This window comes from Arabidopsis lyrata, assembly GCF_000004255.2.
Source record: "Arabidopsis lyrata subsp. lyrata unplaced genomic scaffold ARALYscaffold_5, whole genome shotgun sequence".
Taxonomy (NCBI): domain Eukaryota; kingdom Viridiplantae; phylum Streptophyta; class Magnoliopsida; order Brassicales; family Brassicaceae; genus Arabidopsis; species Arabidopsis lyrata.
The window spans coordinates 17,299,256-17,313,262 of NW_003302551.1; the positions used below are offsets into that span (position 1 = coordinate 17,299,256).

A 14,007-nucleotide genomic window follows, 5' to 3' on the forward strand; every position below is an offset into this window, starting at 1 on the left:
TTGTTCAGAAATAAAAATGACTAACTATAGTGAAAAAGTTAAATCATATTTATAGGTTCAAAATATTGAAAATCATTTACTGTTAAATTTTTTTTTTGAATTAACAATTTTAATATTATTTTCTCTAAATAATTGATATCCCTAAAACAAAAATTCATCTTACATTTTAACAATTGCCATTTAGTGAAAAAAAGTGTATCTAATTTTATCTTTTATTTAGTGAAAAAGTAAAAATACCAGATAAATTTTTGAAGATAGTAAAAATAAAATGGTTTTATGTTTAACTAAAAGCATTGCTAGTCTCATTTTGAACAAATGGCTGACCAAGATTTCATTGAATAGGATTGAGTCAAATGACAAACTTTCTTTCTCATAAATTTCACCCAAGTTTATAAGCCCTTTGTAAGTACAAATCTGAAACTAGAGAATCCAGCTTTGAGATAAGCAATCCAAAAGAAAAAGAAAAATAAAAGAAGATAAAATCATATCTCTATAATCCCCAAAGAATTGACATATCATCTAAGAAAGAATGATAAAGGTGTAAAAGAAACCAAATTATAAAGAAAAGACCCTTATACCAAGAAATCAGGACTTGAGAGGAGATTCAGATGCTTGCTTCCGATTGTATCTTGTAGTATTGTTATCTCTCCTTCTTTCTCTAATACCTTCTCCTCCAATTTATCTACCATCCCTTTCAATGTCTCGTTCTCTGAGTTCAAAAGCATGTTTTTCTCACAGCATTGTTTCAAATCTCTCCATATCTCGTCTCTTTCACTAGACACTTTTGACAATAGCGCGTTCAGCCTCGCCATTTCTTTCGCCGCTTCCTGGAGATTGCTTTCGAGCCGGTTTATGCTTTCCTCCTTCTTCAACATCTGATGTCAGAAAGATCAGCGTAAAGTTACATCTTGGGAAGAGTTTCTTTATATCAAGAGCCACAAAAACAGATATGGGATGTGTGTTATTCTTGTTTTGCAATACCTGATGCTTGAAGTCTTTTAATTCGTGGGTCGTAACAGATAGGTTGTCTAAACTGCTTTGGACCTCACTTCTCAGAATCTCATTACCTCGTACTGCTGCTGCTACTTCTGCTTGGAGCTGTTCAATTTCCTGTTCCTTTGAATACAGTTTCTCCCGCAATAAACTTGTGATTAGGGTCTCAGCACTCAGTTCGGCTCGCAGGGTTTCCTACATGAGATTGGGCTATACATTAGCCACATATTACTGTAAAGCAAATCGGACATACATGAAAAATACTATAGAGATATTAAGAAATGGACATATTCTTGGAAACTCACTTCAACTGATTGGTTTCTTTGTTCCCTAGGCCTACCAGTACTTGAGGAAGACGATTCTGAATTCGAAGCTACCACACTGGTCACCGTTTGCAAACTCCTCTTCAGGTTTTCAGTTCCGCGCCTTATACCACGGACTTTCATTTCAGACTCAATCATAAACTGCTCACTTAATCCGTCCTTCACTGAATTCTTATCCTGATAGGTTTCAGGAAGCTGAGTTAATTTCCCTTTGATGAACTTCAGTAACTTGTAACACAGCTGGCTGCTCTCATTTAACATTGACAGTCCTTGGTCTTGCAAGTAGCAGACACGCATCTTCAACTCATTCTCTAGCTTAAGGGTCGTACTGTCTATTTCTTGACCATTCCCTTTCAATCGATTCAGTAGACAGATATTCTCATGACGAAGAGAGTCAGTTTCAAGCTTCATTGATTCTACTTCCCTTCTAAGTGAAAGCTCGATCCCTGTCAACCTTATCTGCTCGACCTGCAATTTCTTGACCAACTGGTCTAATTTCTCTGACGGTTGCTTCTTACCCTCCTCGGAAACACCATCTCGAAGTCCCTCGATTGTCTTCCCTTGTTCTTTGCAAGTTCTGAGAAACTTTGTAACAGATTTGTGCAACTCCCTGCATTCTTGATCCTTCTCTTCAAAGTTTCTTCTCAAGAAATCAAGATCTTCTGTAGCACCTTCATAACTCTCTTGTAACTGGGAGAGAGTTTGTTTAACATAAGTGTTCTCTTCATGCAATTCATCTGCTGTCACGGTCAGCTCAGCAACTCTTCCCTCCAAATGTGTTATCATGTCTTTGTTCTCTGTCTCATTTTCATGGAAAGCCGATAGTTCTCTCTGGAGTGAGACATTATGCTCAGCAAGCTCTCTGACACGCTCTCGGAGTTTCTTCTCTTCAAGCTGGAATTTTTCGAGCTTTGACGTCCACTCACCTGATCTTCTATCAAGCTCTTTCTCCAATCCAGCCTGCAACTCGCTCTTCTCCTTTTCTAGTCTCTGTATATGCAAGTCCCAATCTGACTTCAACCATCTGATTTCTTCCCTGGCAGAAGCCCTCTCAACCATTTGGGACCGTAAGAGATTTACATTCTCAAATGCCAAGTGGAGCCTCTCATCTTCCAGTTTTCTAATTGCCCCGACCAAAGATGAAACATCGAAGTCACAGTCTGAAAGGCATCTCTGCTGCTCCAATTCTGCAGAAAACAATTTTGCTCTCTTCTCAGCTTCTTTAATTTTCATTTCTAGCTCGGAGTCAATATCGTCTTCCATACACTTATACGCGTTCTTACCACGTATACAATTTTGCTGGTTCCCTCCATAGTCCTGCGCATAATACTCGTTCACAGGTTCATAATGTTCAGCTAGTGAAACATTAGCGGGAATGTCTGAGCTCGAGTCAAAAGTTCTATTAAGGGATCCACCATAGACATCTTGAATTGTGATGGGTTCGTGGTTTGAACCCTTTGACTTGCCATGAGTCTGAGAGAGTCTTTCAATGACATTTCTTGCAAGCGAACGAGGCGATCCATGCCTCAACCCATTTTCCACACAATCAGCAGAAGAGAAACGTAAACGGGTGCCTTTAGCTTCTCTAAATGACTGGGACTTTCGTTTCTCATTGGAGGTGTCTGATGGTGATGTCGGGACTGTCCACTGAACCCGGGGTGGAAGCCTCCTTCGGTTTATACTCCCAGAAACACCACTTTGTGAAGAATTACTCTTTTGCTTGCACGGTTCCAAATGCTCTTCTCCATCAATATAACGGTCCAGAACTTTACTAGAGACATTACTAGAACAAGATGATGAACTCCCGGATGAATCATGTTGAAACTTGTCTGCTTCACACTGCCTTTCTCTAACTTGTCTTTCTGGAGTGAAGCATCTGGCACACAGTATTCATTACATTGTTTAATCAAAATATCGAACCAAGATAGCAATTTTTTTTTATAGAATATCATCAAAACAATTGAGAACTGTTGATTAACAATCTCATAAGAATGAAGAAAGGCCAAAAGCATACCGAGATGAATGATTGCGCCGCCTATCCTGGCTTTTAGTAGCACTAGTTAGTTCATTCTTGGAAGTTTCTCCAAACTTATCAAAAAGGAAACCTGCCGAGGACCATGAAAGGCTTCGTCTAAGAGCTGGACCACCAGAAACGTGACCCTGTGACTTAGGACTATCGAATTCTTGTTCAGCCTGACTACTAGCTTGGGTTTTCATCTTACTATCCGCTGCTTTTTCGCAGTGAACCTGTTTATCAGTTCCATTACCAGAAGATCTAAAAAAAAAGAGCTTTTTCATTGTTTTCTCCAATCAAAAGAAGATGCTACCACAACTGCAGCTGCAATCAAAACATATAAAAGCAAATCAATAGATTGAAAGATAGATATAAATTACACTGATCTCCTGTACTAAACTAGGAAAATTTGACATTTTGCAGCAAATTCTTTCAATCTCCAAAAGAATAGTTGTTCCAAGTGAATCTTAGAAACAATTTGCTCGATGAAAGATAAACCAATTCAACAAAAGAAATGGAAAACAGCGTAGATGATCTAAGAATCGAGATGATCAACTATTACTCTACTCAGAGATTCAGAAACTCAAGACTTGATCATAGTAAACATCGAGTCAGGCCTAAAATAAAAGACCAAACTACACTAAGCATAAACCCTAGAGACGAATCAAAACCCGAATCAAGACACGAATCGAACCTGAAACCTAGTTGCGGAGAAATTGATAAAGAGAATGTTCGGCGAGATTACTTGAACACAACAAAAAACAAAAAAAAAAGCTCTCTCTTTGAACGATCTAAATCGATTTCGTCGCCAGAAAATCCAACTCTACTCTCGTCGGAAAATTGAAAAAAAAAAAGACTGCAAGGCGACAACATTTTTTTGACGATACAATATGCTTTAAAGAAAACAAAAGAAACAAAAAGAAATTTTCAAAATTTCAAAAGAGAAGATCTTCAGGATTTATGAACTTACCATAAAACAGCGATTTTGCAAATCGGAAACGAGATAATCCGAAAATTCGAACAGAGAAATGAAACGCAGATTTATTAACAGCGTTAGATAACGTCGATTTGATCTAAACGGAGAGTACAAGAAGTGTGAGAGTGTCGTTGACGACGAAGAATCCAAAAGAACAAAACGGCTCCAAAATCTTTATTGGTGGTGTGAAAATGTAAATAGAGTATCCAGTGGAGGGTATTTCTGGTAACCTTTTAAATCTTTCATTGCGCGGATAGAGCCATTTGGACTTTGGAGGAGCGTGGCTAAAATCATTTGTTTTTCACTAACATATACTCCCTCCGTTTCGTTTTAGTTGTCGTTTAAGGTTTTTTTCACACATATTAAGAAAAACATTAAATTTTCTGTTTTACCCTTTATTAATATATTTTATAAAAAAAATCATTGTCCGAAACATTAAAACAGTAGGGATAAAACTGGAATTTTCACAAAACATTTGCATCGAAAACCTAAAACGACAACTATTATGAAACAAAATTTTAACTCTAAAACGACAAGTAAAATGAAACGGAAGGAGTAATAGTGATCAACGAGTGACAACATTGCAACAAACTTGTAAATTACAAATGTAGTTTAGTTGGTGAGATAACTATAGCAAAATATACAGGTTTGAGTGGTGGTGATTGAACTGTGTAAAGATTTTCATAGCAATAATTATGATATACTCTAAAGTGATTACGATAAGAACTGTTTGTTTGATGATACCGTTTTTGTGATTGATAATATTTGAGACCGCAAAGGTATATATCACTTACCAACTATGCACACTCATAATTAACTAAATAATTTCAAATTTGGTATAAAAATAGAAAAATTAACAAAAATAATAAAATTATTTCTCATTTTACTTGTACGATTTATTTTTTCTTCTTTTTGTTTGACAATAGTACAGAGTATTTAAACAACACAATATATTATTTCGACACGTAGTTGCCGTAAACAAATTGAATAACATACAAAAGAAGTAATGGGTTATCTTTAGATAAAAATCTGACATCATATATCTATAATTCTGTTTTCTATATATAAAATTATTATCTATATATAGTTTTTGACATATGAAATTTATTAATATGCATAACGTGTTAAACTGTGTTTTTTTTTTTTGCCTTGGTACTTTGATCCATATTTTAGACCTAAAATTTTGAAGGTCAAGCCAAAGAAAAAGATTCGAGTCTCTTTCGAGAAATATTGAGAAGCCTAGACTATTATTTAATCAAGTTGTTGTATCCAGAACTAGTCATGGATCAAACTTTGGTGCTAGAATGACAAACTAAAATGACAAAGCCCAAAAATCAAACCTTTGCTAATATACCAAACACTGTCGTTTTAACTACAGAATACCACAAAGCAACGACGCCGTTTCACCTGGCACTATTTATTTAGTTTTTCTCTCATATATCATCAATCAATCAAGATCACCACCACAAGGCAAAATCTAAACTCTCTCTGCGAACTTTGTGCTAACTTCTTTCCCCATTTTCTTGCCATGGAAATCGATTCCGCCACCAACGGAAACTCTGACGCCGTCATGACGGAATCCACCGCTACGATCACTCCGTCGCCGGTCGTCGTCCCGTCTTCGAGATCGAATCAATTTACGGAATCGCTCAAGCTTGAGCACCAGCTCCTCCGTGTACCTTTCGAGCATTACAAGAAGACGATCCGTACCAATCACCGTTCTTTCGAGAAAGAGGTCTCAACTATTGTTAACGGCGTCGGAGAGTTGGCTGATTCCGATTGGTCTAAAGACGTCACCGTTTCGCGTCTTACTAGCCTTGTTACTCGATTACAAGGCCTGAAACGAAAGGTTCATTTTTCGACTCTCTCTCTGTGATCGGTGTTGTAAATTATGTAGACGAAACTGAATCAATTAATTTAGCGGTTAAAGTTTTGATTGAGATTTTGTTAAATGATTTCACTTATCTGGAAAAGATTTGGATCTCGTTGGATCTTTGGATATTGCTCTTGTCGAGTTTGGAGATCAAATTAAAGTATCTGTCTTTGGCAATTATCTCTTAGACGTTTAGTTACTACAGAAGATTACCAGTAGGCATTGGATCTCGATGAATTTGATATTATATCAGATCAAGGGGATGCAATGTAGTGGAGTTGTTTCATGGGAACTTCCCATCTGACTATTTGCATTGTCTTCCAAATTTTTTATCATTTGGGATGGTTTCTATCCTCTGGAGTAACAAGGTTATGACATAGCTTATGTACTTTTTGGTTTTGTGCTTCAGTTGGAAGAAGGGAGCAATGTGGAGAATTTGCAAGCCCAGAGATGTCGTGCTCGCATCGATCATTTGGATTCAGTAGATGTGGAAAATATTACTGAATGGAACAATACAAAACTGAAACGGATTCTTGTGGACTACATGCTGCGGATGTCATATTTCGAGACTGCTACAAAGCTTTCAGAAAGCAGCAATATTTTGGTATCTCTCATCCTCTTGACTCTGTTTGTATAACATTATTATGCTATATTGCTGTGTGCCTGTGTCTCCAGCAATGGTTAATATATCAGAAAGTATTCTTTGCTGTTTCGTTTTTATAAGCAGTGAAACGGATTTGTTGATTTCATCTCTATGAATTGCCAATAATAAACATCTCATCTTTTCAGGACCTTGTCGACATTGACATATTTCGAGAAGCTAAGAAGGTGATTGACGCCCTTAAAAATAGGGAGGTAGCTTCTGCATTGGCATGGTGTGCTGATAATAAAACCCGGTTGAAAAAGTCAAAGGTATGTGGTGATGATGCTCTTCGTACTCTCATGGTTAAGATTTACTTTCATTTTTTATGAACTCCACGTGGTTTTGGCCAAAATTTCCAATTTTTGCGAGAACCATATCGTGAATACGAGCCATAAATGTACCTATTATTCTGATCACGATAATACCAGACTATCCAAAACCAAATGATTGGTTGAACCGTAGAAGAAATCTCATGATAATTGAATACTCATATAATTGCTCAATGAAATTTTTCAGAAGATTTGCTTTCCCTTCTTCACCTCATATCATGAAAAAGAGAAGGAGAACATTTTTTAGGCATATTGAGGACATGTTGTTCACTGCTAATTATTTCTTGTTCTTTTCATAACAGAGCAAATTTGAGTTCCAACTAAGGCTGCAAGAATTCATCGAGTTGGTACGGGTTGATACAGCTGACAGCTATCAAAAAGCAATCCAGTATGCTCGAAAGCATCTGGCATCATGGGGAGCAACCCATATGAATGAATTGCAGCATGTCCTGGCCACTTTGGCTTTTAAAAGTACTACAGAATGCTTAAAATATAAGGTGAAGTTTTCCTTCTTTTGATTATAGAACTGTTTTTACCCCCTGTTTCAAAAGCCAATCCCTGACTCTTCAATGATAAAAATTGACGCTTCAACTTGTATCTTTTCGAGTAATTGATTTTGTCTAAAATGGACCAAAAACGTGGATATAGATTTCACTGTCTCTTTATACACCAGGTTGCTTCAGTAATCTTTTCCGTCTCTATTGGTTACTGAATAAATGTGTTATTTCCAACTCTTGCCGAATCTTAATTGATCATTGAATGTATTGCTTAGGCTAATCAACTAACAGATTTGTTTTTCTTTTTTTTCTCAGGTTTTGTTTGAACCACAACAGTGGAATATTTTAGTTGATCAGTTTAAACAAGAATTTTGCAAGTTATATGGCATGACGATGGAACCCTTATTGAACATCTACTTACAAGCAGGCTTGTCTGCTCTGAAAACTCCGTATCCATCAAACTCTATCAAATTTGATGTTTTTAATTGTCTATTTTCTGCATCTGAAAATAAAGTGGCAGAAAGTAATTTTTCGAAATGACACCTTAATGTGATTTTTACTGGTGGTTTGCGTTTGTACCTTGACATGAGTCAGATATGGTTTTGAAGAAGGTTGTACCAAAGAGGACCCGCTCTCACAAGAGAACTTCCGGAAGCTAGCTTTGCCTTTACCATTCTCCAAGCAGCACCATTCAAAGCTGGTTTGCTATATTTCTAAGGAGCTAATGGACACAGAGAACCCACCACAAGTGCTGCCCAATGGCTACGTCTACAGCACCAAGGTTTGATTCTGTTCTTGTACAACTTCCGCTTTTCGTTTCTTTTTCTCTCCTTAGAATCTTTTGTTTTGAGCTAGATCAGTGATATCAGTCTATCCTATACAGTTCATAAAAATTTATAAGTTGGTTTTACTTTTTTATGTGTTTGATGGGTAATGAACTTGCAGGCTCTCAAGGAAATGGCGGAAAAGAATGGAGGAACAATAACATGTCCAAGGACAGGGCTTGTCTGCAACTACACGGAGTTAGTTAAGGCATATATATCATGAACCCACATGCGCATAATCCTCACTTTGGTCGCCTTTTCAATGGATGACTGGGAGGTCAGTATTAAGGCCAAAGAAACTGAAATTTCCAACTTTCTCCATTGCTAGTCTTTGTGTATATGCACTTACAGATAAAACTTTGCATCACTTAGTAGAAACAGCTCGTTCCTTTGTATATCAAGCCATTTCTTCATTTCAGTCTTATGACAATTTTCTTGTCAACATGGTTTTAGGTGAAGCATGTTTGCCTGCTTTGCTCTGATATTTTTGTTCATGTTTTTCTTCTTATCCAATAGTATTTCCTGTATAAATCAACCGGTAAAGTAAATTTTTTTGTCCCATTACCATTTCACAAACCACAGTTCCGATTCTACTATTCAGTGTTCTCTCTTGAGGTGTATAATCTGGTTTGGATCTGTTTAATTTCATCTATTTGGATACCACCTTGATCCAACATATTCATCATTTCTCTTTTGTTTGTTGGCTTTGGTTATGGAACGTGTAACACTAATCTTTTTTATTCATTCCAATATCTCAATTCATTGTGCTATTGTAGAGACTGTAAAATCGGTTTCGAAGTGACTGAAAACAAGGTTGTGCAATAATGATTGAGCCATTCAGCTGCAGATCTCAGAACACGAAGCTCACCGTATAGGAGATCTTTTGCCATCTTCCTTCTAACAGCAAATCTTTGTGATACAAAATAGCATTTAGATTCTTCCAGTTCCTGCAAAAGAACCCAATAAAATTCAAAACCTACATTATCGGCCATTGTGTGGTAATTAGTTGAGCAAAACGTTCTATCATACCTTGATGCAAGCACTATGATCCTCAATTAATCTGTTGATATGAGACAAGAGGATCTTATGTGCCTCCAACTCTCTACTCCTGTCTTTAAAAGGAAGCCGAGCTAGTCGGCCATCATTTTTTGCAGCTTCTTTTGACAAATCATTTAGCTCTGAGAATCACTTATACTGTTAATACTTTTGGCATTAGTTTCACAAGATGATAAAAGAGAGTGACTAATTTGATTTGAGCACCTTGGGGAATGGTACAACAGAGAACACGAGCAAATGCACGGAGAGATTGTGGAATTCCTCTCCCTTTTCCTGAAGTAGATTTCACTTCCCTGAGAGATCACCAAAACTACACTTAGATATACATATAAAAAGCTCTGTTACTGAAAACCAATTCTAAAGAAGGTTCATTGGTATTTTCCTACCCACAATTCACATCACTCTTAACTGCTTTCTTACTACACCCTTCTCCCATGTTTCCATTCTTTGTGTACGGGTATTGATATGTATAAGTATAAGCAGTTAAGAAATTGTATTGGCTTGGTAACATTCTAAAACTAAACATTAGTACCTACTTGATTGTGAAAGTATCACAAGACGAGTGAAAAATATTGATATCTTTGACAATTCGAGTGTGATGTGTCTGGAGAAGTCCCAGCTTCATGTCGCGAAGAGGATCATCATTCGGTACATCCATTTGGATTTGAACCTAAGATAAGGACAGTGCGAAGTTTCAACATCACATTCCGTCAACCAAATGACAATCAAATTCAAGGTTGGTGAGTAGCATCTTCAATCCAACATCTATAGATCAATGTTGTTACGGCTACGGCCATGATATAGAAAACAAACCTCGTCATGAATGTTGTAAGGGACGGTAAATCCAAAATCTAACATGAGTGTAGCATTTGAGAATTCCCCATACTTAATGAATACCTACACAGAGATGTTTGGAAAGCTTCGGTCTCAACCAAAATAATATTCTTCTAAAAGCAAGCGACTATAGAAGAAATAAAAAGAAAGAGTAATGCATCCTATGAGAAGTGAATGTCATCGTCTTATAATCCTACCTCATCACCGGGACTGTAGTTACGATCTGCTGTGACCTGCAAAGTTGAAAACTTGAAATCATAACCCATTGGCTTGTTTCAATCTGTGTTGCAAGCCTTTAGAGTCAAGAGAAAGTAACGCGGAATCAAGAACCATGCATCTTACTAGATCGACTGTACCACATATATAACAATAAGACTATGCTAATGTTGATTCACTCTTGTTGATGTATCGAATATGAGAAATGGAGGTGAGATAGAATACCAAGTAGATTTGCACAAACACTTGACGAAGAGAACAAAGAATATTATATAACAGGAATGAAAGTAAACCTCTGATAGTTGATTGTCTTCATCGCTCAAAACGATTGATGCAGAAAGCCCATCATGGTTCATGAAGTCTGCAAACGGAATCTGTTATATTGTCAGAACATCTATCGTACCAGAAATCCCCATAAGTAAACTGGAAAGATGTCGAGCTATATTGAAAACAATACCAGAGATATGCCTTTTGAGGTTTCCCACGCACGAGATCCCACTGTCCAGCAACAAGTTATCCAGTGTAAGACCAACACAATATATAAAACCTCCCTTATGAGGGATTGTACATGGTTGAGTAACACAAGAAACAGATATAGAGCCAAATGGAATACTTGTGAAGTAACTTCCTCACCTAAAGCATATGCATACATGAAGTCTTCCAAATATGGGCGTTCAATCACCATGGGATAATGTTGTTTAAATGCCTAAGACTCACCAAAAAGTAATTTTAGAACTCTTATTCACTAAGATGATAAAAAAAATCGACACATGGAAATACATCTACCAAACATACACATAGGTATGCTACATACTTGGTTAGCGACATAATCATAGTATCCTTAGTATTCTGATAAGACTCGTGATGAACTGGAGTTTAAAACTTGAAGAAGTGAATTCAAAATCAATACAAATGAGTATTATGTAGTCTATATGGGTGTGCCTTTCTCATGGGTTCATACATTATTCTTAACGGTACATAGGCCTTTTAAGTAATTAGGAACCCCAACAAACCAATATTTCCATTACCAACTGAAGATAATTTACTAATCGTGGGACAAAATTAAGAAGCGACAATGTTAAATAGGGATGTAAAAAAGTAGACGCTCTCTTTATCTAGAAGTATAAGAAATTGTTCGAAAGACTGAAAAAAGCAGGGAAATATCAGAATTTTCATTAGAAACCAACACTTATCAGGATCACTACAAAAACATACTTACCTGTGCTACAAATGAGAATTCCTTTTCTATCTGAGCTTTTTGTTTTACGGTTTCCTTGTGAACTGCACTACAACGAATCATGCTGAACTCATCTTCACCCCAAAATATCTAAGAGAATAAGAAAACCACTATTGTAATTATTCTGAATTGTCCAAAATAGCATGGGCAACGAAATTGACAGTACGGCACTAAGGCTTATATTGGAAAAGGTAGAAAAAGAAAAGAGCAGGTGGAAAATATAAGAAGTGACTAAAACAAAAATTCAAGAAGATTAGTGCCAAACACACACACATATACATTCCAGAAGTGACCAAAACAAAAATTCAAGACTTGACCATTTGACCGCGATTAGGTCTAGAGTGAAATCTCACCGTGCTGTGCATCTCTGCAGGTTGAGGAAGTCGGCTAATATAAGGGACCCATCGAGACTTCTGAATCAAAAACAATCAGAGACTCAAGTAAAAACCAAAACAATAATCACATGAAACAGGAGACTTATTTAAAGTCAATTACCCAAAATGTTGATGCTAGCTTACTTGACCCTTTTTCTTCTCTCTTATTAGAACAGCAGCAAGCTTTCCAATATTCCCAACTTCATCGGTCAATGAAACTCTAATATCCGGGGACAGCTCATCTGGAGTTATTTGCTGAAAATTTCTGTTAGAGCTAGACTAAATGGCATGTATAGAATTTTCAATGCTTCTTAAGACTGATGATAACGAAAAAGCTCGTTTCAGTAGACAGTAATATACCACATTAAAAGGGACTTTCAACATGCAGTCTCCGGCATGGATAACTTTTGAGGCAAACAGTGACCTGCTCAGAAGTTGATATAGTAAAAATGGTTAGTGTATTTGACAAGCATCACACCGGGAGACAGCATCTGGTAGGAAATTAAATTTGGTTAATCTCACAATCACTGTATAAACAAACTTCTCGCATATGGATGGAGAATAATCAGATAACTAAACAAGACAAAATGACATGATTCAAATCTGTACAATGTTTCAACTATTGATGACAAGACAGAACCATGTTAAAAAAACATAAAGACAAGTCATATAAAAGTAAGCTGCTGCAGAGGTATCAACAAAGGATTTGATCATTACATTGATTGGACTGCGAAGAGCATACCAGATTGCAAGGTAACTATAAATAAATTTATTGAGCGGAAGCTAATGGGTCTAACAAACCATGCTAATTGACAGTAAACAGAAAAACAATGGCTCAAAAATGGACTAGAAAACGCATGCATCTTATTCAAAACATCACCAACCCACCTGCCATAGGTGGATTTCCCAATCGAAAGCGTGTTAGTTATCTTTGCTCCAGCAATTCGTTCTAACCAGGGTATGAAGTCCTTGTCCAAAGAGGCCTAAATATTAAAATAGATAAGATGGTAAATCCTCTTTTGTGAGAGAGGGCAAAAAAAGTTCTTGACAACATCTTCTTACATCAATCAGCTCAAAAAATCAAGAACTCAACGGTTTGGTTGGTTTACCATAGATAGAAGAAGCTAAAAGAACAGAAAGGTTTCATCTTTGGTATCAATTTGCTACCATTAAAGGAGAAACATAACTCAGAAAAATTCTTGGGACACGCTTGAACTACACTCAGGTATCATAAAACCTTGAAAGGGAGACACATAAAAAAACTTTTAACACTTGAGATAATCAAGCAACATATTTGACAAATTTCATGAAAGTCTCAATTTTTCACAAATCGAACCTGTGTTTGGGGCTCTAAAGGTGATTTCCCGGTGAGACTGAAACACTTCGCTAAGGAGCTAAAATTGCGCCGTTGCTGAAACCCGAACAACTTCACCGTCGGAATGCAGAGTAGCATCTCCGACCGTATTGGCTTGCGCGTGAGCAACCGCCGCTCGTATTATGACTGACTCGTGAGTCGTGTCTGTGCAGCTAGAGCTGTCGCTTGTCAGGACCAGTGGGATATTCTGAAACTGAGTAACCGAATAATATTCGGTCCGGTTTGTTGCGGTTCAATCTTATTCGGTTTCTTCAGATAAATCGGTTTATTTTTAATTGATTCTGCAGAAAGCCTTCCAATGCCAAAAAATGTCATTTAATAGCCCAACTTTCAAATTTTGGCTATTCTATACACCAACTTCATATGTAGCTATTTTAAACATGAAGATAGCGTTGACTAGCCATTTGAACCATAAATATTAGTTGACCAGGCCAAAAAAACTA

At 36.9% G+C, this 14,007-nt stretch overlaps 3 protein-coding genes across 4 annotated transcripts; 1 reads left to right on the plus strand and 2 right to left on the minus strand.

Moving 5' to 3' along the window:
* Positions 1-344: 344 nt before the first annotated feature.
* On the minus strand, positions 345-4,531 carry LOC9314082 (testis-specific gene 10 protein). Its single transcript, XM_021025883.1, has 5 exons — positions 4,301-4,531; positions 3,331-3,654; positions 1,299-3,192; positions 982-1,188; positions 345-875 (listed from the first exon to the last, which is right to left on the minus strand). The coding sequence occupies exons 2-5, from the start codon at positions 3,612-3,614 to the stop codon at positions 573-575; spliced, it is 2,688 nt and encodes an 895-aa protein (XP_020881542.1). The 5' UTR covers positions 3,615-3,654; positions 4,301-4,531; the 3' UTR covers positions 345-572.
* A 1,208-nt stretch (positions 4,532-5,739) lies between these two features.
* Positions 5,740-9,033, plus strand: LOC9314083 (macrophage erythroblast attacher). The gene is made up of 7 exons (XM_002876238.2): positions 5,740-6,155; positions 6,589-6,783; positions 6,969-7,091; positions 7,454-7,648; positions 7,964-8,097; positions 8,243-8,429; positions 8,594-9,033. The coding sequence occupies exons 1-7, from the start codon at positions 5,835-5,837 to the stop codon at positions 8,693-8,695; spliced, it is 1,257 nt and encodes a 418-aa protein (XP_002876284.1). The 5' UTR covers positions 5,740-5,834; the 3' UTR covers positions 8,696-9,033.
* A 154-nt stretch (positions 9,034-9,187) lies between these two features.
* LOC9312353 (ribulose-1,5 bisphosphate carboxylase/oxygenase large subunit N-methyltransferase, chloroplastic) lies at positions 9,188-13,732 on the minus strand. Of its 2 annotated transcripts, XM_021025378.1 has the most exons (16): positions 13,526-13,617; positions 13,299-13,426; positions 13,078-13,172; positions 12,550-12,613; positions 12,334-12,444; positions 12,169-12,228; positions 11,798-11,905; positions 11,212-11,284; positions 11,036-11,076; positions 10,872-10,952; positions 10,560-10,595; positions 10,342-10,425; positions 10,065-10,198; positions 9,733-9,821; positions 9,502-9,650; positions 9,188-9,419 (listed from the first exon to the last, which is right to left on the minus strand). In XM_021025378.1, exons 2-16 carry the CDS (start codon positions 13,299-13,301, stop codon positions 9,240-9,242), a joined length of 1,308 nt encoding a protein of 435 aa, XP_020881037.1. In that variant the 5' UTR covers positions 13,302-13,426; positions 13,526-13,617; the 3' UTR covers positions 9,188-9,239. The 2 variants fall into 2 exon arrangements, with proteins under 2 accessions (XP_020881037.1, XP_002878015.1); XM_002877969.2 differs by lacking the exon at positions 13,299-13,426 and having other exon boundaries at positions 13,526-13,732.
* Between the last annotated feature and the right edge of the window lie 275 nt (positions 13,733-14,007).